The 25,047-nt window shown below is 39.9% G+C and overlaps 1 protein-coding gene across 8 annotated transcripts in view; it reads right to left on the bottom strand.

Moving 5' to 3' along the window:
- Positions 1–25,047, bottom strand: part of RARB (retinoic acid receptor beta) — a 329,805-nt gene that overhangs the window by 63,588 nt on the left and 241,170 nt on the right. For all 8 annotated transcript variants that reach the window (XM_069007313.1, XM_069007312.1, XM_069007314.1 and 5 more), the window contains one exon: positions 4,368–4,516. In XM_069007313.1, coding sequence (XP_068863414.1) covers positions 4,368–4,516 — 149 coding nt within the window. The remainder of the gene's footprint in view (positions 1–4,367; positions 4,517–25,047) is intronic.

The following is a 25,047-nucleotide window of genomic DNA, read 5'->3' as shown; positions in this document are numbered from 1 at the left end:
TACAAAATGGAAAAGTTGTAAATAAGCTGAATATTGTCAATGTACTGTTTTACACAAAAAAAGATGGACTGTCTCTGGAATTTTTCTTACAAAATACAAGTGCACTGTGAAGATCGGTGTGATTTTGGAACTCTAACACATACACAAAGCCAGTGACCAGCTACGACGCTTTTGTATCTTGTGTAACACCCAGAAATAAACACAAAGGCACATTTTTGGGTTTTTTTTAACCACTTTGAAACTCTCACTGTGGTTCACAAGTGCCTTGTATGAAATACTCCATCCTCTAAAAACCTTAAATGATTAGTATATCAACACAAGCCACAGAACAGTCTTTCTACTACAGCACAGTACTGAAGACTCTGGTAATGAATAAGACAGCAGGGTCACTAAAGTACTTGGCAAAAGAGGTTAGGAGGTTGCTCCCAGGTACCTGAAAAAATAATAACCAAGGATGACAGTGAGTGGGAAAAGAGGAACGGAGGACAGGAGAAGGCACCAATCCCATGTGAGAAGACCACAGCAATGGTCTGACAATGAAGCCAGCTGAAGCCAGATTCTCAGATTCTGGAGGAAAAATGACAACAGATTGGGTAAAATAGAATACTGCAGATCAAAAATGATGTCATCATGACATGATGTCTGAAAGAACTGAGATTAGAGTTGGTGATGGCACAAAGAGAATGGAAAGTTCTGTCTTCATGAAGAACTCTGTGTCCAGGGTAGCAGTGAGGTGAGCAAGACGACACACCAGGGAAATAGGGAAGGGGAGAAGTCAGAGATAGGGGTACTTTGGAAATCATCCATGGGTTGGTGGCAGCTGAGGGAAGATAAAATTTATAGTGTTTCCCAAATTGAACATCACAAGGTCATAGTCACCATCCACAGCTCTCCAAGGGCTCCTTGCTGGAAGGGTCTCAATTAAAAATATACCTCTTATGAGCAGAATATTGGCATGACATCCTCCATTGGTCTGCCATAAAAGAGGTCAGTAAACAACTCTTTTTTAAATAGAAAACCGAACAACTGAACCTTGGGGAATAGCATAGGAAGTGGATAAAGAGCCATTTAAGGAGAGATTGAAAAATCAGTAAGTGAAGTAGGATGAGAATCTAGAGTTTGGAAAGCCAGGAAAAAGAAAGCCTGATGAATCAAAGGAGGCCATCAACCCAAAATCTGGAGGAAAGAAAAATGTTTCTTGCATTAGATGATGACTACTAAGGATCACTGTGGCAGCAGCTTCACTGGAGCTCAAAGGAGAAAGGCAAAAGAGAAGGAAAAACAGAGAGAAAACTAGAAGAAAACCAATGGAAAGCCAGCATAGAAAAACAAAAGATCAGGGTCCTAATTAGATAAATATGATGTGAGCAGAGTTTTCCATTCATGTTTCCCTTGAGAAACAAGACTGCCAGGAGTTCAAAGTGAAAGGTAAATGAGTCAGAAAGGAAAAACGAAAAGACTTGAGAAAAGGACCTCAGAACAGAGGAAGGGGCAAATGCAGGAAGAAAAATGAGTGAATTTAAGATTAACATCACAGAATGGAGATTGCAAATTGGGTGAAGAAAGAAGCAGGGAAAATAGAAGTGAAAAAGGAGAAAACTGCAACATGGTCAGATGAAAAGATAAAGAAAGGGATTGGCTGATGTTTAGTCTAGCTTCTTATGGAATGAGGTTGCCTCTCCTCATCCCAACAGCTTCTGAACATGCTGGTCAGCTTCAGTGACAAATCTTGAAGAAAACAGAGCTCTTTGGAATTGCATGGAAATGTGTCTTCAAGGTAAAGGGGTAATAAACTTGAGTTTCCTCACTACACAAAAGGTTGTAACACAAATTCTTCATTATTATTGCTCCCTTGATTCACCAGAGAATCAGCATGAAACTGCAGCTCCATACCAAGCAGAAGCCTTCAATGAAACAAAGGCTCTCTAATAAACTTAGGATAATCAACTGAAAGGCAGAGATCCAAAGGAGATAAGGCTTCTTCAAGCAGCAGTGCTCAATTCTCAGTGCTTACTGAAACTTGCAAAGCAACTGGGTATTTTTTTGTATGAAGAAGGCTGGAGAGAGAAGAGGAGCATGAAGGACTGATATTGAGAACAGAGGCTGGAATTAGATTTGGAAACAGGCAGGAGACTGCATGGATACAAATCAGAAGTTCAAGGTGGCAGTCTTCTTGAAGTACAGGACCAACAGCTGATGAGTGTGAAAGCAAGTGTAGAGTAAAGATGAAGGAAAAGAAAAATAAACCAGTCAAAAAGGGTAACATTCTTCAGAGAAAGAGTGGAAACTGGCAACACTGGTTTCTGAGGCAGTCTCAGGTGTTGCAGTCTGCTGTCTGCTCTCTGCTGACATCCAGCTCACCACTTCTGTTGACCTGAAAGTTCAGACAAATTTCAACAGCAAATGTAGTACCTGACAGTCCACCAAAGGGACCAGTGGTTGATTCAGCAGCCACATCATGTTCTTGCCATTTTCTGGCATTCACTAAGAAATTTGATTCAATCCATGGAAGAGATTCCATAAAACCTTAGTCCAACCTGTTGAAGAGCTAGCATCAACAAACCCAAATATTACCAGTCTCAAGCAGCCAAGTTACTGTTTTGGAATCTTGTTATTTCTCATAGACTGACAGATTTTTTATGTAACTAATCTTTTTTCTTCTTCTTTTAACAGCAGCTATCATTAAAGGCTGAATTACCCCACCTTGCAAATGAGCAAATAAGTGAAGATGATTTTTTTGTTGTTGTTGAGTAATAGCTAACACATTACAAGATGGATTTCCTCATGTATTTTGACAAGTGTGATCTTGCTTTAAGTATTTATGAAAATGCTTTGCAATAGGCCAGTGAAGGTCCTACAGTGTATTTTTGTATATTTTTCAAAAATAATGAACTTGTAGGGACACGTGACCTTTCTGCCACAGTCTGCAATTATGTCTGTGCTTAGAGGTAGCATGTGGGTGAGCAAGTGACACCACCACCATTTGCATGTTAGCATCTGAGTATGATGCTACAGCATATTCTTTCCATAGTTCTTCCTAAAAGATATTTAAATTTTGATAGTTTTGTGGCATCTAAAAGAAAAAAAAATACAGACAAGACATCCAAGAGAAACCTCAATACCAGAAAGAGGTTCTAAAACTGAGGTGCTGAAGTTACTTTCATTAATTCAGTATCTACATTTATAACAAGGGAGGAAATCAGATTTCAACCCTTTAGTTTTTTGTCTAATGACACAAACCCAGGACTATGATATTTTATGTAAGTACAAAAGGCCACTAGCATGAAAGAAGCTGAAGGTTCAAAGGATAAAGTAAAAATGGCCAACTACAGACTATCTGAAAAATGTAGCATTTTACAAAAATAAACCAGCAAAATGCCTTTTGTTAATTTATTCTCAGAACTTTATTTATATGCATATAGCACCTGTCACATTTTCAGCATGCATTAGTACTGTACTAAACACTACACATCTATTTTAAGCTAAAGGATGAAAATCATAGGTCTTTTCTTTAAATGTTAAGAAAGATCATTGCACTAGGGTATGCTAACAAATTTAACTATGAGAGCATCTGCCTTGTGATACCTTTTCTTTAGCATTTTTCACTCTACCTTCTTCCTTGCATGCATGGAAGTGCACACTGTTCCCGTGTGCACACCTGCAGTTATTGCCACACAAACGTGGTGTAGCTGACATTTCTTCTCTGCTGGGTATCTCCTCTTCAGACATTCTCTACTTCTGAGTGGTGTATATTATTACTGCATCCTACAGACAGTCATCAATTCATGCTCTGACAATCACAGCACTGGAAGGCAGTTGGCAGATGTGCCAGCAATGAAGTCTGACAGATTAAATTTTGCAAACACCAACCTGCTAATCCTTAAATTCCCAAATTGATTTGAGACTAGTTACATAGCTAGAAACTACACCAAAAATTTCCAGATGATCAGATCCTGTTCCCAAATTCCACCCCCGGGTTGAGAGAGGTAGCAGCACACAGAAAAAGGACAAGAGCAGCCAAAGGCCATGTGAGATCTCAGTGAATATCTGACCTACAGATGTACAATGAAGAGTCTCAAAAAGTTTTCAGTTTATTCTTTGATTATGTCTACATCTATGACCACATTCTCATGAGAGTCAGTACTTAAGGAAGTCCCTGAAAGGCATATTTGGCAGAAGTCATGAGGGGAATTAATTCCAAGAGTGGTGGTAATTTACTTGTCTTTAGTCATGAATCAGAATTAATTCATGCAAGAAAGTTACAGCTGTATTTGAAGACAATCAAGTCACACCAAACTGCATTGCTTTATCCCTCTTCTAAGATGAAATGCAGTCCTATAAAAGGAAAGGGAGATGATGGCACTCACCTTACATCCCTCACAAGCACTGACACCATAGTGATATCCAGATGACTTGTCTTGACAAACAAAACAGGGCTTGTAAACACGAGGGGGTGGAAGTGGTGAAGGAGGGCTCGGAACAAGTTCCTCAGAACTGGTGCTCTGAGTTTCAACTGCTACAAAAGAAAAAAAAAAAAGAATGATTCATAATAATTTTGAATAAATTACTACATATAACCATATTAAAAATATCAAACTGGCCCATATCTTTCTTTCCACAATAAACATTAATTTGTCTTTCCTAGTAAAATTTAAAGGGAGCTAAGCAAGGTAAATAAAGGCAGGACTACATCCTACAGCCTCAAAATTATACTTTAAAGTACTCAATAGTTTAGATGTAGGACATGAATCTTACCAGGCTCCAAAAAATGACAACTTTGGGCTTATGTTCTGGTTTTAGCCTACTGAACTGTATGGCATCCATGTGTGCAGGTTGGATATCAGTCTTTAAAGGGAAACTGTGGCATGTACCCTTGTAATTGGTACCTAATCTTGGGAGAGTTTTTTAATCACTTGCCTTTTTCTACAAAAGGTAACACCTACAATATGCAATTCTGACCTAGCAGGATAGCAGCACATATCAAGATACATGTAAAGAGTGTGAGACCTGAAGTGAAAATTACCTGAACAAGTTGTCCTTTTTTGTTTTTAAATCTGTAAAACTAACATAACCCAGCAACACTTCCTTACCTACCTTAGGACCTGAAACATCAAGAAACCTGGCAGAGAAAAAGCTACTTATGTATTATGACCTCACATCCCCTTATTGCCTTAATATTTCTAGATGGTCATTTGTTTTGAGCCTGTTGAAAAGCCAGTTACCCCTTTCAGGGAAAGGACATGAAAGCTCTACGATGCATGATAAGACACGCGAACTACATCTTTCCAAAACATCTGCATTAGTTTTCTGTGATATGCTGTCATCATTCCTCACATTTATTGTGGATGTGCAATACATTTTCATGTTTCACCTAGCCGTCTGCTGCTTCTCAGATAAATCCCTCTAACTTTTCAACAGATATACAGGAATGACAAGATCTGTGAACTCAGATCTATCCAGAAATATTAGGCACTATCAGCAGAGCTAAATCTCCAGAGTATTAACAGCAGACCCTAAAGAGTATTACTCAATGGAAAATTCTTAGACAAGATTTACTGTACACGATATTTTTCAGATTACAACGATGATACATTTGTATTAAACTCATGATTCATTGTCAACTCGTGTTGCAGAATTCAGAGGGCATCACAGCACATGAGGCAACCTCTGATTACTGGTGAGAGAAGGGCCCCTTTCTGCCATTTTTCCTTGGGTTAAGCTAGTATCAACTTCAAGGACAGACACTTGAGAAGAAAATAAATGCTAGAGTAAAGTGTTAAAGGCTCCGATTTAAGCTAAGAAATACTTCTCCAATGGGACCAATTTATTTATATATCTAACAATAAGGAGGCTGTGAAAAAACAGGAAAGTAAAATAAGAAAAATAACACGGCTCCATAAACTGTGACATTAAGACAACGTCCAGAACTATACTCATCTTTTTCAGTATTAAATAAACTGAACTTGGCAAACATCTACGTGTTCCTAATGCACCAAGAAAACTTTAATGAAGCTTTTTCTTAATGAAAACTCATATGAGAATGATCATTTCTTTTCAACAGTAATTTTTGGTATTTAAGAGAGATAGAGAGTGCTCTGTTATTGATCTCTGCACAGCCACCCAGCTTGAATCAATAATCTATTAGTACTTCTAAATTAAAGTTAGATTCATCAAATGCCCTTGAGAAGCCTCAAACATTCCTTGCCTTATTTCATGCTCGTACATGAATTATGGTGGCTTCCAATTGAGTCTATGGAATGATAAAATTTTAGCTTTAAAACTCCAGTACCAGCAGACAATGTGTTTTGTATTAGCTCATTCAACTCTCCCAGTCCATCTAAAAGGCAGTTTTTAGGCTCCCCATGGGAAAACAAGGTTGTGTCATTCAATAAAACAACTGCACTCCAGAAATCCTTCTGTGATTTCAGTTTGGGGAAAGCAGCCTTTGAGGAATAATACTGATACACTTTTGTTTATTCATAATTTCATCCTGAACAAGCACCAGCATCCAATAGTAGTGTTCCAACCACAAACAGTATTGTACACCAGAGAGGTCTGTCAAGCACTGTACAAACAACAGGAGCTTGTGATACCCAGAAGAGATTATGCAACTAACTCAATTCATAAATACACAACACAGTCAGCAAATAAAGTGTTGAAGATACTGCTAGAGAATATTTTTCAGGACAATTTGAAAAGGTATATGATAAGGAAAGGGCCAATGGAAATCAGAAGATCCTCCCTAAAACACCCATATACATGTGCCACTAAAAGGACTTAATCTACTAAATATAATACTTGCATTAGCTGAACAACTGCCAACTGCCAAACTGCCAACAGTTTGGTTTTTTGGTTGGTAGGTTTGGGGGTTTTTATTTGGGGTTGGTTTTTTTTTTGGGGGGGGGGGGGTGTTGGTGGTTTTTTGCATAAGAAAACTCAGTTTGGGCACATTCACTTTTGATCACAGGCAAGGTGTGCAGTTTTCTGGAGAAGGCTTGAACCCAGGTTATACATGCCTGACTCTTCCTCCAGTTTCTGACTTACTAATCTTCCTTGGATTTAGCTTTACTAACTCTTTATTTGAAAATGTATGCAGTGCCTGTGCAGAAGTCCTGCACAGCCATCCCTAGCAACTCATGCTCAGCAGGTATAAAGTGCTATTTTTGCAAAATGTTGACGGCTAACGGGTGCATTACAGCAGAAGCTGCTTTCTTCTATGCATGTCTACACAAGCAACCAGGAAAAAAAGAAAGGATGGGGGGTGGACAGCTGACTTTTCCAGAAGAAGCATTTTTAAATCAGTCTTACAATTTTAGGAAGAATTCAAGGGGGGAAAAAAAAAAGAGAATCAAAAAAAATGCAACAGCTTTCCATGCCCTGCTTTCTTGTCCTGTGGGATGTGACACTTCAGGATCTCTACTCACCTGAGACAACAGAGCCTCAGTGCTGTCACCCAACACCTGAATGCAGCTTAAGCACACAGGGACTCTCAAACAATCGGTCACTTCACAATTCCTAAAATGTCTGAAATTTTTCTAAAGGTTAGATAAAGTAGCAGATAAGATCTTTAAAAGCACAGCGTGCTTTCTGAGAGCTAATTTACTGCCAGCTAAACCGTGTTGACAGATGGAGAAGGTATTTTATTTTGAGACCAACTAGAAGCAGGCAGGCACCGCAAAATGCCTCCTGTTCTCCTAGAAACTTAGATTATTAAGCTTGCATGTTAATGCACACTTTGGACAGTTGAGTTTTAAAAGAGTAAGAAGTTGTAAAGCAAATGGCATTTCCTGGATAGCCTCAAGGGAATTTTGAATACTGAGCTCAGGGTCCCTGGTGGGAAGCAGCAATTTCAGCTAATTAGGGTGAATAGCAAAGTGTTGCATTTGGTCAAAACATTCTGTTAACCCTCATTTTTGTTGGCACCAACAAGAGTCTGGATTTTTTGCCTTTTCTTCTTTTTTTTTTTTTTTTTTTTTTTTTTTTTTTTGTGAATTCACTGCAGGAGTACAAGGCACTCAGCTCACATACATTAGGCAGAAAGTCAAAGGAAACGCCAAAGTTCAACTAAAGTACAAGTAATTAGAACCAGATTCTCTGCTGCTTGTATGTGTGCATTTGATTGTAGAAGTTATTTATAAGCCTCCAAACATTTGAAAAAATAACTATATACTGTAGATCATTTAATTTTTATGTCTCGTCTGGAAAAAAAAGTCTGCTTTTAATCATCTTCCAGGAAAGGGCCAGGAACTGGGAAAGTGGGTCTCAATTGTTTCAATACAAATTTCTCTCTTTCATGTGCCACATAAAACCATACTATAAAATTAAATCCAAAATATCATTGACTTTGCCCCCCCTCCAATTTTTTTTAATAAAAAACTTCTTTGAATTTGTCATGCTTAAATAGTTTGCATTGTTATGAGGGTTTGGGTTTTTTTAAACTCTTGTTTGGAAGACAGACAAGGGGAGAAGAAAAAAAAAAAAAGAGTGAGAGAGAAAGAAAACATTATTGTGGAGACTTGCCAGCCTTGACTTAGTAACCTGGCCATGACCCTCCAGCGAGTGTGTGTTTGACCCGGTCACACATGACTCTAGCTGCGTACTGTTGCTGGGTTATAAGTCCCAGATATTTTTACCATATATACAACAGGTGGGGATCACAGACAACAGAAAGAGGAAAACAAAGTCTCCCCTTGTGGGAAGACTCCCATTTTCTCCCTTGCAAAGAAAAAAGTACAAAGCAAAGAAGTTGTGCTACTACTTCAGTACTGGCACTTGCTGTGTTGGATCGTTGTTTTTCCTGGGGGATGGACGCAGAGAGGTGGAGTGGGCTGAGGGCAGGAGGCCCGAGGAAAAGGCTCAGGAGAAGCCATGTGCAAATGTTAATCAACACAGAACAAATTATCACAGTCAAAACTCTTTCCTTATAGAGCTGGGTATGCATCGAAGTTTAGGAAGGAATGCTTTTTATTACAAGTGAACACAACATAGCTGGATTAAAACATACAAAAACTTCAGATTGAGATACTATTACCAGGATTTTTCAGAAGCACTTAAGAAAGTTTGTTTTCCACATTTGAGGGTTTCTTTTTTATTTTTGTCTTTTAGCTGCACACATCTGCCTTAAAGCTATGATGTTAAATATATTTATTCTATTTTAATTCTTGGTTACAATTTTTCCAGCATTAATTTTAATCAAGTCATGCATCTCTACAAGACTGTCCTTTAAAAAAGGGCGGTATTCTGGATGAAAGCCAAAGAAATCCTCTAAAGTCTATGGGTTTGCATTTAGTCTGAAAAGGGGCATTCTACTTTCAACAGGGACATCAGAAGATGAAATTCCATGACCTTGCTTCTTTTTGAGGGTGCCAAATCAAAAATGATCCTTTTCTGTTATTTTAAAAGCTAATACAGTATCTAACCGGTTTTCACTATGTGCTGCTCAGGATTCATACAGTATGATTAAAATAACAACAGAACTAGAAAGAGGTAAAGGTTCCAGAGCTCAGAAGCCCAGTCTCCAAGGACCAGACTAATGGACAAAACTGCATGCAAGGTCACCTAAAAGGAGTCTCAGACCCAGGGCACTTTGAGGGCCATGCAAAGGGCACAGGCTGCTGCTGCCAAAACTATCTCAGACAAGGTGCAAGTCCTGATAGGCACAGCTGAGTTGGCAGGAGTTCTCTAAAGTTGAAGTACTTTTGCTGCTACAACTCTTGTCAGCTAAAGAGCGATAGGGACAGCTGGCTTCTGTCCTGAAGCATCTGGGAGAAGAGGGGTCCTGCTGAACTCTGCCCTCCGCCTCAGAGCACAAGAAGCAGTGAAGCACACTCTCTGCTCCGATATCCTCACCCTAATGAAGTTCCAAGTACAAATTTGGCCATTGCTCCACTGCAGCCAGACATACCATCAGGACAGTATTTTCTTCCCCCACCCTTCCGCATCTCCTGCATTTAGACAGTGCACTATTTTGGGCAGGGCCTCAGAATGTGCTGTACAGTAACTGGTGCTGCAGGACCTTCCAGTGTTACTCCAATTCAAATAATGGTAATGTTCAGGATCCTGCCAAGTCGAAAGATATTTGAAAGAATGAACCCTGAAATCCACAGCTTTGAGGGGAGACGTTATTTGCAAAGCAGGTCCTTAGAGTGCTTTCATTTTAACTATTGTAGCATTTCAGTGTTAAAACACAGACTAAATTTAAAGTATGATTCAAAAAAAAAAGAAAAGTCAACTTCTTCATAGTCAACAAATGCCTTTGCTGTGTATACACCAAGTTGTATTTGTCAACTGGAATAACAGAAAAAAAGTGTTTACACTCGTCTGTTGCATCTTCCCCGGTTTAGAACTGGGAGAGAGCGAGCTGCATCATATTCCTTCATGCCTTTCATCAACAAAATTGCCAAGTTTCAATTGCAAATCTGTAATGTTAACCAGCAGAGTCACGTAACATAAGTCAGTGGTGTCAGTGGATACTGATCTTGACCATACAACAGGAGTGTAGCCCTTTGAAACCTGTATTCATATCAGGGATTAGGGCCAAGAAATAGTTTAGTATCCTACTACCAGCATAGCAGAGCTATCCAGGTTTTTTTGCTCTAAGTCAGATAACAACAGCATCTACCTTCTGGTTATTTTTCTGTTCTACTCTCACAATATAATTTCTGTTACGTAGCAGCTAACTTCTTCACAGATATTATTATTCCCCAAATAATCCTAAGCAGTAGCCCAGTGAAGAGCAGGGATCATTTAGTACCATATTTTTCTGTTATGACACAATCTGGCCTCTTTATTAATCCATTAGTTAAACATGGCAGTTCAGTCACCTGACTTTATGCTGGCATTTAATACGGCACTTCAAGAGCCCCACCTGCCAGCACATCTTCCGGAGTGACATTCCTGCACAGATTCCCTGAGTGACTCTCCTCAGGCCCTGCTGTCCCTGGCCACACAGCAACACCAGCACCGCTTCTGGTTCTGCCATATTTAGCAGCATGAGAGATCCTGCTCTCTTCTACCTATCTGATCTACAAGCATGGTCCCTGCCACTCCAGTATGTGAATAACCCATGAGCATTCATATTTTTACCTTTGTAACACCTAAGTGAGATAAGGGAAGAGCTATTCTTTACAGACGAGAAACAGAAGCACTGAGTGAAAGGGCTCTATTTGCTTGCATCATAAATTCCTAGAAAAATGCAGTACCCAACTGGGATTTTCAACAGCAACTGAGAATCCAGCTGCCTAGAGCACTAAGCAGTGTCCTCAAAATATAGCCTTACATGTTTTGCCCTAGGTTTCACGTGGGATATATGACAAAGCAGAGAACTCTGTTAAGTCTGTGCTCAGTCCCTCTATTGCAGGGGCTCTGAAGCACCCCCAAGTCTGCATGTGCACCCCACTCACCTGCCCACTGTGAAGCAGGGCAAGGCTGGGTGCCTCCCGCCTCCAAGAACCACTGCTGCTGCCAGCAGGGAAAGCCCTGCCTTCATTTTCTGATCTCCACAGCCAGCTGAGAATTAGCCTTCTGTAAGACTACCATCATATATACAATTACACAGGAATGCCCCAGCAGGGAACAGAGAAATCCTGAATCCTCTCCTGAAGGCACCTCAGCAGCACTTGTGCATGTGGACACTGTGTATCACACAGGCATAAGCAACACCAGGAACTGCCACAAAATCCTCTACTCTTGTCTGCACTGTCCAAGCCTCACAAACCACCAAGATGTTAAGTCTGAATCTAGCAGGTTAGTCTTATAAATTGAGTACACATGACCTGAAAATCACCAACACACAATTAGGTATTTCTGAAAGAAAACACCCTAAAAAACCTTTCTCTGAAACTGCTGCATCTTTTTGTTGTGCCCCATGGGTACACAGGGCGAGCTGTCACTGCAACCACTTTTGGTGCTTCTCCCAGAAGAGCCATGACTTTTGGCAACTACATACTCTACACACATATTTACTACAGCTAGCAGTAAAGGACAATGAGGAGGCAGCAGCTGCTCCATAGGTTTGCATTCCTGGTTCTCAAGCACCAGCTCCACTAAACCCTGAGGTAGTATGTATAACTAACAGCACCTTTTCAAAGAAAATTATACTGCTCTTCAGGCTGATTTTTTTTTTTTTTTTCCCCCAACAGTTATGTCAGCAAAGCAGTTCTACATTTGGGTTTACGCATCCATATAGCCAGAGAGACACATTTACACCTGAGCAAACGTGGAAAGCAGAAAGCTTGTCAGGATTAATTATATCAGGGCCAAGAACTGCATCTGGTTATACCTGTGTTACTCTCAAGACAGCGAGACTTAATGATGTGCTAGTAACTGAGAACAGGAGCGTCTTTCGCTAAATAAATGGCCAGGCAGACACCATGAGTGAGCCAGGGTGAAAGCAAGAGTAGAGACAGGATGGCCGCAGGGTTTGGCAGGCAGAGTTTACAGGGCAGCAGCTCATCACTTTGTATTAGGAGCCTACCTTCGAAATGAAAAAGAAAACATGTTAAATGAAAAAAATAAATCGTATGGAAAACTGAAGAAAAACATCCGAAAGATGCTAGCTCTGTAGTTTTTTCAGGTCGGTGATTTTCTGCCTGTCCATTACCATGCAAAACCACATCAGTCTCAAGTGAAAATTCTGCATTACTGCAAAACTGAAAAATAGGATCTTCTTTAAAAAAAAATACATAATTGGGCCATCATCTGCAGGAAGTTAAATTTTCCTTTGAAAATTAAGTTTTCTTACAATTCAGGCCCTGGCTGCTTTAGCTGTGAATTCCTATGGTCAGATCCTTATGTGGAATAAAGTGGCATAGGCAAAGAAGAGACACAAATGTAGAGAGGACGAGAACTCTGCCCTCTTTATTCTCTATTTATGAAAACGAAGCCTATTTCTGTGGCCTATTGATACAAATGTGGTGTAACAAATTCAGTGCTTTCCCCACAGGATCAAAAATTTTTTAAAAAGGCCCGCTGTAAGGAAAGAAACACTTAAAAGGGGTCTGACTCTTTTTTTCTCAGCTATGTTTTATGGTGTTGCTACTCCACTGATTCTAAAAAAGACTCTTGACTTGTAAACATAAATGGGAGAAAACCCAGACCCAGTATCATCAGTAAGAAACAAAAATTGAAAGGGCAATGAAATAGTTGCTATAATCTCTACACACATCCAGATATTTTACTAAGTCATAAAGTCTCCATTTACAGTTATTAAATGTTATATAGTATTTTGAGGATTTTTATTTTCAAGTCCTTTTAGGAATTATTTTATTCTTCAAAACTCACCTCCTATCCAAGTTGGTATTAGTTTTTGGTATTACTATGCCTGCCAAATCAATTTTTTATTTTCTATATACTCGACATATCTTATGACACTATTCATCATGACTTTTTGCTGTGGCTTGAATCCAGCAAGAAAAGGAGTGTTTTAGTATCTTTAATCATGTAATACTATTACACAGTTGTTCAGTACCACATGGACAAAATAAAACTATTGTGCTCTCTTTGGAAATGCCGTAAAACTGACTTGCTGTGTAATATTTTACATATTTTGTTTCTCAAATTTTAGGACCGTTAGTTCAGAACATTTTGATCTTTAAGTGCTTTCAAACCTTAAAATTAATAGAGTGACTCAACAAGAGCCAATTCAGTGATCAAAACTACTTTGAGTTAGTAAGAGTAGCAGTTAAAATGCTTATCATTACAATTAATTTGTATTACAGCCACACTGCTGGATCTCACTAATTGATTTATATACCCTCCTTTCTATACCCATTTACAAGGGCAATTATGAACTCCATCACATATGTTTAAATGGGTTACATTAGAACATTATCTAGAAACTAGACTGCTGAGCTTAAAATCCTTAAGAACAGGTAAATTCTTCATTAATGGGTATGTTATCAACTCACTACAAATGGCCTATAACCTTTTAGGCAGCACACAGTACTAATATTTTACTTTCCATGGGCAGTTGGAGGTTGGCTCCAATGATGAGCTCCACCACTATCTTTAATTGTTTTTAAAATTGCATATTATAGGCAGCAATAAACACAAATTACTATAATACCATCCACAGCTTTCTGCAAGGCACGGTTTCTATAAACAAGTTAAAACGCATACATCTGTAAATAATAAGTATAAGCATGCTGAATTTAATGAATAAGGGCACTAAAAGAAATTGAACTGTAGGGGTTCAGCAATTAGAGTAACTGCCCATTTTATTAAAAATGTATTGTTTCCAGCTTTCACTTTAGAAGGCTTTTATTGCTTTGCTAATTCTAAGTTTTGATTTCCTTTGAGAAGGATGTCTAACTCCTTATTTTTCTTTGACAGCCCTGTCACACAGCACTTGCCTTTTTTACATGGCAATGGACAACTGTGAGGCTTTCTATCTCCTTGCTTGGGATCTCACTCTTGGGCCCTCGCTGCAGACCTTTGTTTGGTGTTATGCCACCCAGAGCTACGACTCCTTATCGAGTAAGGCTTCATACCACAATGAAGCTGGGATGAAACCTGCTGAACCAGCACACCCCAGGCAGCCACCCTTTGGCCCCTTCCCAGAGGTCACCAACACTCTGGCAGAGTGAGGAGGGGAAGAGAGCACACTTCCAGCCTCCCAGCCATGCCCCTCCAACCCAGGGCCATTTGCTGAAGCTGGCAAGGCTCAGGCCATGAAATGGAGCCATGAGTTTCCTGCTGCTTTTCAGCAGCAGCCTCCTGCAAGAGGACACGGCAGTGTGTAGGCTGGGAGAAGCAAAGGTAGCTTCTCAAACCTGGCAGATATTCCAGTACACATCTCCCATGCCCCAGCATCACTGCAGTGAACCCCTGGGCTATCTCTGCTTGTATATGTATGTTTAACATCCACCCAGCACACTTTCTAAGTAAGTGTTAAGACACTAGGCTAACTGCACCCATGTTGTTGCTCTGTTGCAACTGTGGGGGTATAATTAAAACAATCCATTATTTCCATTTAGACATGACACAATAACAGGAAAAACATGGCTTTCATCACTTGAGCTTATCTGCAAATAGAAGGACAGTCAGACCAAAACTTAACCTTTCTGGCATCCTACAGCACACGTGCATTTGCAACATCTGAGACCAAACCAGGGACATACATCTCCTTCATCCCCTCAGCATGCCAGACTAGGACAGTGCAGTACTAAGAGCAGCTCACCCCAACATTTCTGATGCTAATGTAAGTAATTCCAGTTTACGGAATATTTAAGAACTTTGTCACTATCTTCAAAGAGAGCAAATAAAATATGGAGTTTACCAAGCTGTAATGCTCACATGAGCAGAATTTCAATATTTTTGAATTGAATACCTGCCAGACAAAAAAATGGTAACATAGTGGGGAAGGTAACATGAAAACTAAGACACTACCAAATTTCCTTTCCTTGTAATTCACAGCACCTTGACACTGAGTTGATAAAATATTTTGTTCTGGTTTGGTTTTTTTTCCCTTTTAACTTTCCATCAGTGAGGTTAACATGACAAACATCCCTCTGCCCCTCTCACAGCAGGACCAGCAAAAGCTGAAATATGGGAAAGAGCATGGTGTCCCAGAGCCAACCAGTAGAAGTGCTCTTGACTGTAGCTCAGAGCACACTTCCACACTCTGCCTAGAAGATCTAAGATCAATAAAATAAGACATTCACAAGAGCCCGGAGACAAGATGAGTACTGTGACTGGAGGGCGTATTTTCCAATATTCTGTTTTCCTATTCTCTACCTGCAGTGAATTTTCCCATTAAACCCTTGGAGGGAGGAATGCTCATAATTTTATCTGTATCTTGTCTGTCATTACCATTCTCACTTGAAAGAGAAAAAAATATGCACACACTGCGCTTCAAGAAAACACGTATGTGCCAACAGTATTTCCAGGTCATGTGGTCTTTCTTATTCAATACCTACCTTCAACAGTGACTTTTTTTTCCCAGATAAGCTACTCACTACTGACCGCAATATCCCAGCCTTGGAAACAGGGAAAATATCAGCCATACCTTATAGAGAATGTGACAAAAAGAAAGTACTCTGTTTGCAAAGAACTGAAAAAGCAACATTCAGTCCTAGTAGCTGATGTCCCAAGAACTTTAAGGCAAAACATGCTCGAAAAAAGTGAAGTTATTTCTCCCCTATGAGGTTAAAATCCAGAAGATCTCTAGTTACTCTGCTTAATAATTTTAAAATGTCTATATTATGAGTATGCACTTACACTATGCATATAATTATGTTTCATACAACTTGCTCTTTTTTAGGGGGGAAAAGCCCCTTTTCCTGCCATGTTTGAGAGATTTGAGCCATTATTTTCTAGAGAAATCAAGCTAATTTTTACAAATGCTTTTCCAGTTGCCACAGTTCATTCAATGCCATCTTCCCAAACTTTCTCAAGGACTCTTTTAGTGCCTCTGCCGATATCCAGAGGATTCTGAAGACAGAGCAAAGTATTATTGCCAACACCCCACGGCTATTAAAAAAATGTAGATAGCTGTGAAACTGTCTGTAAGACTACCCATTTCACTTGAAGGTCCAGTAAAGCTCCAACCTGTGACACTAGTATTTCACTGAGTCACTGTGACAAGGCAGAGCAGCCATTTTAAGAAATTAGTAAAATCAGCAGTGGAAGGTTGTTGGTCAGAAATCATTGCTTTTAATTTCTTAGTATTTGCACAAGTCTGACAACTGCACAGCTGCATAGAGTTGCCCCAAACTGTAACATAAACTAGGCAAGCTTTCCACAGAGTAAGTTTAGTATGCTTTTCATTACTTCCTCTCCTAAGGTCTGATCCTGTTTTGTTTTTCATTACATGGACCTGTCAGAAACTTTGGGAAATCTTCTTAGTTCTTTTCCCACACTTTACCCGCCAGACACAAGTTTGTCACCCAAAGGTGACAACCTATAAAAACAATAATTTTTAAAAAGTGTAACCTGTGAGCTCAAGGGATGGTCTCTGAGAAAGTTCACCTCTGACCACCTTACCCTGGAACCAGACAATCCCAGTGGGACAGGGGCACATTCTGGAAAGCTCTCATACCACCCAGGAACAGGGAGACCCTGCTGTTTCATGGCACCCCCAGCATTTGCAAACCAGTTTGCCTGATCACTGCCTTCTATTGTTTCCTGAGATAAGCAGGGCCCCAGTGAACAATTAGAGCTTTCAATAAATAATCTGTAAGCACATTCATTTGATTTACTGTTATTTGATACAGCAGTTAGTTTCAATGGGGCAGTTACTATTGATCACTTAAAGTACTACAGACAAACATGAAACACTTCAGAACTCCATGGATTATTACTCTTTATCTGCCACTCATCTGGGTTACTTGTAATGGTTGTGAAATTTAAAATCAATAACAACAATTAGTGTTTGTTATACTCTGAGGAATTAATCATATGAAATATGTTTTGTTACAAAAATGAAAGGCTGGAAAGCTTGCTAACATGGAAGAATCTTCCAAGTAGCAAAACTCTAAAATAATTTCTCCTGGTATTGCAGTGTCCGATACACGGGGTAAAGAAAATTAAAACCAGGTATTTTAAATGCACACAGAAGTATACACACAATTATAAAAAGGTATTGGTAGCATTTTCAAATGAATGAAACTTTCAGCTATACTGGTGAGAAAGATGGACCCAAGTTTTCCTTAGAAAATTCCATTACAAGCCCTACAATTTCATACTTCTTGACCTTTGGGTTTTTAACACTGGCAGGACTTGCTCTTATGTAGATAATTGAAGATATAGGAAAAGGTCTGACTCCTCTTCCCACTAGCTTTACTGGAGATTACCACCAAAAAAAAAAAAAAAAAAAAAGGTATCAAAATGTAAGAAATTAATTCAAAATGAAATTAATAAAGCTGGAAACTAATTTTCAGGTATATATGTTGAAAAACACCTTTTATCTTCAGATTCATATAAAGAAGTTGTGAATCTAATGAAATGGATGGAAATAACCGTATTTGAGATCTCTGATAAAGTAGTAATGCTACATAATTAAAATGCAAAACAAGAGAAATATGTTATCATTAAACTGTAACCAGAGCTCTGTGTGAAATCATCCATTCAGAAGACTTGTTTTTCATCAGTTATTTGTTATTTATCTGATGTAAATATAAGAAGGTCTAATTAAAATGTATGACTCCTTATGCAGCTTCTTGTCATTAAGACCAAAGAAAGCATTCTGAAGACCATAATGAAATAATTATGTTTGCCTTTAAGAATCCTCTTCAACAACACATGGCAGTACCACACTAAATTAAAACATCAGGAACTAAATTTCTCTTCCATCTATTTCCATTTTCACTAATTATACCCCCAAGCTTTCCAATAGACCAGGCCCTAAAATTCTTTTGAAGCTGAAACAGCCTAAGGAACAGCAACCTTTTCATAGTAATGGACTTTGAAGAAGAAACAAAGGTAACGCAGCCCTGGAAGGATTAATATTTCAAATAGAGTTATCATGTGAAAATATGTGTTTATTTGAAAAATGGGGAAAAGACTATTGATAAAAAGCCAAATATGTGTTCCAAGGAAACCAATGCTCTGATTTAATCTCATTTAATTGCGTCATTCCTTCCTAACCTCTTTTCGTCAGAGTATTTTCTTGTTCTGCACAGAAATTCAAGTTAGCAAAACCGTAACAAACACAGTACTACTGGGCAGTGCCAGTGTACCATGCTGTAACTGAGCTCTGCTTCCACATTTTGGTGAAGGTGAAAATAGCCCCTGTGAATAATTGCAGTGTTCAAAAAGGACTCCATTTCAGGGAGAAGGGAATAGCTATTTTCCCAAACTCCCTCCAGACAGGCAGTGTTTCCTAACACATAGCTCGTGCTTTAACCACAAAAGTCTTTCAGGACCTCTCCAAAACACAGAGAAAGGAAAGGATTCGGATAAGGAAGAGAAAAAAAAAAAAAAAACGAAACAGAAGGATATGAGTCAGCTCTGACTTCTTGCAGGCAGCTGAAGGCTTCTTTTCAAAACTTCAGGGAGATAATGGGTCCTTCTTGGTGTGGTCTCAGAGAAGTGAATGTGGCAATATGTGCAAAGCATAGAAAGATGAGTAGTTCACATACCTGACCTGCATAGCATGTGACTATATGTGCAACTAGAAAAACACAGCTGGAATGTTCAAATGGAACATTCTCCAAATGGAGAGAGGAAGGCAGACGTTCACTAGGGGATGAAGACTTGGGAAAAGTAGCTTCCCCTGTTAGCTCCCCTGATCAAAGACACTGAAAGACATAGGTGATTTGCCATTTGTTCTGCATTTTACACCTTCGTGTTCAAAGTGTGGAGTGAAATCAGAAGGATTTTTAGAACGTCCAAGACTTTCCTGCTAACCTCTAAGGAGGATTTGACATATACCCCCATCCAGTAACTAATAAAATTTCTTCCTCAACTGAATGAAAAGAGGAAACTCAAACAACAAAGCAATGCAAAGGATTACTCTGCAAGATGAGGGGAAAAAGGAAAAACCTCCTCAGACCACAAGTTGAAAGGCAGTAGTATGAACAATGGCTTAAAACCAAAGAAAGAGCCCCCAGGCTCAGGACCTGATCTTAATAATAAAAAAGTTCACCCACGTGTGACATTTTAGCCAGTCCTTTGACTTGTGCCCTAAGCCAAAAACCAAAGGCTGGTGGGTCAGTGAGGGTGAATCTCCGTGAAGGAGGGAAAGTTTGTGGAGAAGTTAGGATCTCTGATTAGAGTAACACAGAGAGGAGTGCAAAATGCCCAGAGAGAGTCAAGCTTTGGGGGGCACAGGCATTTCCCTGTGCCTAAACCAAGTTCCTGGGGGAAGTATCTGCCTGCAGATCCACAGCCCTTGCCCAGGGGGAGGTCTGGGTGTCAGGTATCGCCAGATGGCACTGTGACACAGTTTTCCAACTCCTTTTTCTTCATGTGCGACTGAATGTTCAGTCTTGGAAAGACAGGCAACCCTGGTCTTCTTGTGAGGTTTTGAGTAGAAGATGAGGATTTAAAGTGGCAGAGGAGCCTGTTTCCTGCCCTGGGTTCTGTCCACAGCCAGCCCCTGAGCAATAGTTCTGGAGGCTCTGAGACCCCCAAAAGCCAGGACACAGCTGCATGTTCCTGAACACCTCTGTCCCAGATTGGTATTTATGAACAAGTGAAATACTTAAATCAACTCAGATGCTGTTACATTCACTTATCATGCAAGAGCCTAGAAATCCTCCTGGTATCAGTCACCAGCTGGCAGAGGAGTGATTCTGTTACAAGACTGGAAGATGAAGGAAGTCTTGTAGGAGATGAGATACCCGCCTCTGTATGATGCGCTGCTGTGTCAACAGCCAGTTTGGCAGAGAGGACCACCAGAGTGGTTTAGTGGCCACTTCAGGAATTACCTCACGCTGCATTCAGATTTTTAAAAAAATTAAATTGCAGGATTCAAGAGACTTTTTGAGTTCTTTAACTGTTTTGGTGAGGTGGGGTTTTATTTTTGGTTGGTTTTCTTTTCTTTTGGGGTTTTTTTGGGGGGGGAGGAGTTGTTTTCGTTTGGTTTTGGGGAGGGGGTAATTGAACCATTTCTTTCACTGTTACTATCTTACAGGCACAAATGGCTTTCTATAACCAAAGCACCCACTGAAGGAAATCTGTGTTAAATCAAACCATGTTTTTTGTCTCCAGTTGGTGCAACACTGGTCAACCTGTTTAATTGTTCCACACCTCTGCTACGCGTCTTTAAGAGAAGAATGATCCTTCTTTCTTTTAAGAAGAGATGTTGGATGTTCATTGTGCTGAACATCCAGCACAGTGACATGAACTTCTACTGGTATTTCCTAAAAGTACTGGTACATAAATACACTAAAGGCTCACTCATACAACCATCCTGTGTCTGAAACTCCTATTAAAAATCAAGGGTGGAGGGTTGAGTGCATTTAAGTGCTTCACTAGATAAGGCTGTAAAAGACAAAGACATCCTTAATTTGTCATTTTATTGTTCAAAGATCCTTGCTAAAAATACAATGTGAGCCTAGAGAAAAATATTATGGTTCAATGGAAAGTCAGCCTCCAAACCATTAAAAGAAACTAAGCAGTGCTAAAAAACCTTTTTGTTGTGAGACATTTCTCTGCTTTTTTTTCTTAGGGGACACACTTAGAGGGTAAAATGTAAGTCACTGAAAGTGCATAAAACGGAAATCCTTCCAAACTATGGATGGACTTCAATTTCATGTCCTTAGTGGTGAAGATCCAGAGCACTCTGAGAATTTATAAACACTCATTCAAGCTTTCACCTATTAAACCTATACAAGTGTTGCCTGCATGTGTATATTTAACTTGCATAGTTTTATAATATTCAGTTTATATATGGTATAAGCAGGGGAAAGAAAAATCACCTTGTCCAAGGGGAACAGAAGGTATATTATATACTTTGTGTCTAGGATTCTTTAACACAGACTTGCTGGATTATATTTCCATCTCTCTTAACAAAAGTATTTGAAGAAGCTGCAAGGCTCAAACAGAACACTAAAAGAAAGTGGGGTCAGTTATATAAGGGCTAGCACTAGTTTGTTAAAAGTTTTTTTCCTGCCCACTCCCAAATAAAGGGACAAAGCAGTGAACATTGTGGGAATGTGTTTCTAAACCACATGATATCCTTATCAGATTGTCTTGTACAAGGGAGGTTCTCACACAGGGACCCCATGCTGGTGAGCTGCCCTGTCACATGATGCAAGTTCTACGCTCCTATTCAGATTACTAAAATGAGCTGAAGAAAGCTAGATTTCCCCTCCTCCCTCCCCCCCAAATAAGCAAAATGCAGTGACCAAAGTCATATTAATTCGCTGCCACTGGGAAAGCAATCCTGAGCAGCTGCAAATGATGAGTGAGTATATGAAGAAGATAATCTAGCTATTAAAATCTATACCACAATTAATATCTGCTGAGCAGACTTTACTGCAGAGAAGCAAACAAGAGAATTGGGAAAAACCTGCAAGTCAGACAAAATACAACGAAAAAAACTCAGCTGATTTGTAAATTTATGGAAAGGGAGAAATATATTTTTATAAGCAAGTCCTACTTTGTCATCTAAGTGTCTCTATTTTCACTGTGGATGTTGTGACCACTGTCACTGAATTACTTTTTCATGTAGTTTGGGGGAAGTGGAACAGTCCTGTAAACAGTTTTAATATTAAATGAAGGTTTTAAATAGTATTTGATCATTCAAATATATGGCCTGTTTTAAAAAGTACTGAGGGAGCTCCTAGATGCTCAACATATTTGGAAATGAAGCCATGAAATGCAGATTTAGGATGCTAACTTTAGGCTACTGTTTCTGACATTTAAACTTTTGAAACACATTTGCTCACGCAATGACAAATTAATGAAATCCCAGACCTTAGATTATTTTTAAAAAGACTGTTTGAAATCCATGGTTTTGGATGCAAGTTCTTTACAGCTTACAATTAGGAGGAACAGCTAAGATTACTGTGACCAAAAAGCTGCATAGAATCATTTCCACATTATATCAGTTTGTTTCTTTTACACCTGGAATATGGTTCTCCTAAAAAGGCAGCAGCAGTGAGACATTACCCCTGGTTTGCCTGCTAGAAAATCCAGTTTTGTTACCCTCCTGTCTGTACTTTTTCCTGAAGCACAGAGAAAATGATTATTCTGTTACTTTAGAATAGTTTTGAGCATTTTACGGCTTGTATTTTCGTGGTTCCATTTGGTTTGAAAGGGCTTGGGTTTCAGCAAGAAGTGGCATGGGTCACAGTGCATGGGGACAGACTTCATGCACATGAGCAAAGGTCAAAATCAATCATAGCTTTGTATTTCCAGGCCTATTACTTTTGGCAGTTTACCCTGCCAGAAGGGGCTAAAATATTTGCCTCCCAAAAGGAGTAAACATCAATAGGGGGCAGGAATATAATCAGCTTCTTAACCACTCAGCAATGAGAAATGAGGGTAAAGGATCCCCTCCTAACTGCAGCCACTAAGCCATCTAAATGTTAGATTCAACATTTTCAGCAAAAAGTTGAAAGATTTCACAGCACAGTGACTTGAAAAGGACAATAGGCCTATTTAGGCAATTATATTATGCAGGCTTTGTTATTAGGCAGGCCTGCTCAGCCCCAGAAAGTCTGGATAATCAAAAGTGTCCAAGTACAGGAAGGGGAAAAGTACAACCCCACCCTCCCGCACAGCCGCTGCCAGGACCTCTGGATTTGAAGGGTAAAGTCTATTTACCGAAGTTCCTTGGCCATTTTATACATCAACTGATATCCTTCCTCACGGGGCTGCGTGCTACAGCCTAGCAAAGCTCTGGAAAGCCCTCTGAAACCACAACTAATTTGGCCCCAGCCGCCCGCCCCTGTAAATTCACTGCTCAGAAGCTGCTGCCAGCCCCCCAGGCAGAAACTCTGAGGGGAGAGGGATGTTCCCCCCCAGCTCGCATACCAGGGCCGGTCCCCACGGCCAAACAGATCTGGAAACTCATCACAGCTGTGCTCTGCTTTTGAGGTCTCAATAGGACGGGGCATGGCGTGGCCGACCGCGGCAGACAGCAGTCCTTCCGAGCACAATGTCCCTTTCACAGCCCCGCTCCCAAATCTAAATGCTGGCTGTGTAACACAGCCGCACTTCATCGGCCGCGTAAAGGGCGGTATATAAATTAGACCTGAGCAAAACCAGTCACTTGGCGTGTTTCGGGGAGGTGGGACCGTAATCCGCCGAGCAGGGCGCCTCGCTCTCCGGGCGCCCCCGAGCAAAGCCCCTCGGCTTGGCCGGGCTGCGGGGCCGGCGTGACGCACGCATGGTTAACAAAAACCTCTCAGCAGTAAGTAGGGATTTAACTGGATGTGAGGATGACTAACTTCGCTGTCTGAAACACTATCTCCCTCTTTCAACTCCTTAACTTCACCGTAGCCCTCTTCAAGGCATCGCCTCAGCAGCCTGGCTTTGTTCTGACAAGTTGCACCTTTGCTGCACAGACTCATTAGGCAAGCAGGGAGTCACCCAAAGATACATTGCTTTTCCTCCAAGCTTATCCCACCCTGACTTCACCAGCGAACGCCTCTCATCATTTTTGTCTGCAGGAGTTTCTGACAGTGGTGTGTGTCCATTAGAGTTTTCTTGTGCCAGCAGTCGAATCAGACTAACTGCATCACAGTATACGTAGAGAATAGTTTTCCCCTTTATTTTGGAAGAAAAATATCCCCACGCAATTTTTTTTTTAATGAAGTGGATCAGAAACAAACATTTTTTCATCACATATTTCAGAGCATTAAGCTAGATGTATAAAAATTTAAACAAAGACTCCATCCCTAAGCAAGCCAGTCCTAGTGATTTAGCTGTAAAGTTTATAAATGAACTTTAAAGAAAATAACCTGGTTCAAACAGATCTTGCCTTCTGGGCACTAGCAAACACACCTGCAGCAATTTGATACTTGGGAATGCAGATTACAAGTCCTTCACTTCAAAATGTTTGTTTTTTAATTCAGAAAGATGAAAGAAAATAAAGTATTGAGCTTTTTTTTTTTTTTTTTTTTTTTTTTTTGTTGAACACAGATGTTTCCAGTGCTTGCAGGGAATGGGAACCTGACCCAAACATTGCAATAATCCAGAATTTTGAAGGAAAACGCATGCTTTCTGGAGCCTCATCTTCATGAACTTTCTGAAAGTTAATACCTGCTAGCTCCTCTCTAGGCAAGCACTTCCTATCAAACTGAAATTAGAACTGTATACTACGCGAGCCTCAACATCCCAGTATGTTCTGCGGCCACGTCCATAAGTTTTGCCTTCACCAAATTTTTTATGCTTCTTACCCTAAGGAAATGCAGTAGGCAGTAGTCATCTACTTGATATAATTAGCTGAAACACTACATAATGCCAAACAAACTTATTCTTGGTTTTGGCCTGCTCATTTGTTTTTTTGCCTGTTTAATTAATGAAGACTAATGAAGACTTTTTAGTAGGCTTTTCCAAGGTCAGATCTCCATTCTTTGCAGCTCCTCTCTCAGGATCTGTCCTGTTCCCACTTCCACAGTATTTAGTTAGCTCATGTTTCACCAAAAGTTACTG

The sequence above is a fragment of the Aphelocoma coerulescens genome, chromosome 2 (assembly GCF_041296385.1).
Source record: "Aphelocoma coerulescens isolate FSJ_1873_10779 chromosome 2, UR_Acoe_1.0, whole genome shotgun sequence".
Classification (NCBI taxonomy): Eukaryota; Metazoa; Chordata; class Aves; order Passeriformes; family Corvidae; genus Aphelocoma; species Aphelocoma coerulescens.
This window is presented reverse-complemented; position numbering and strand designations above follow the sequence as displayed.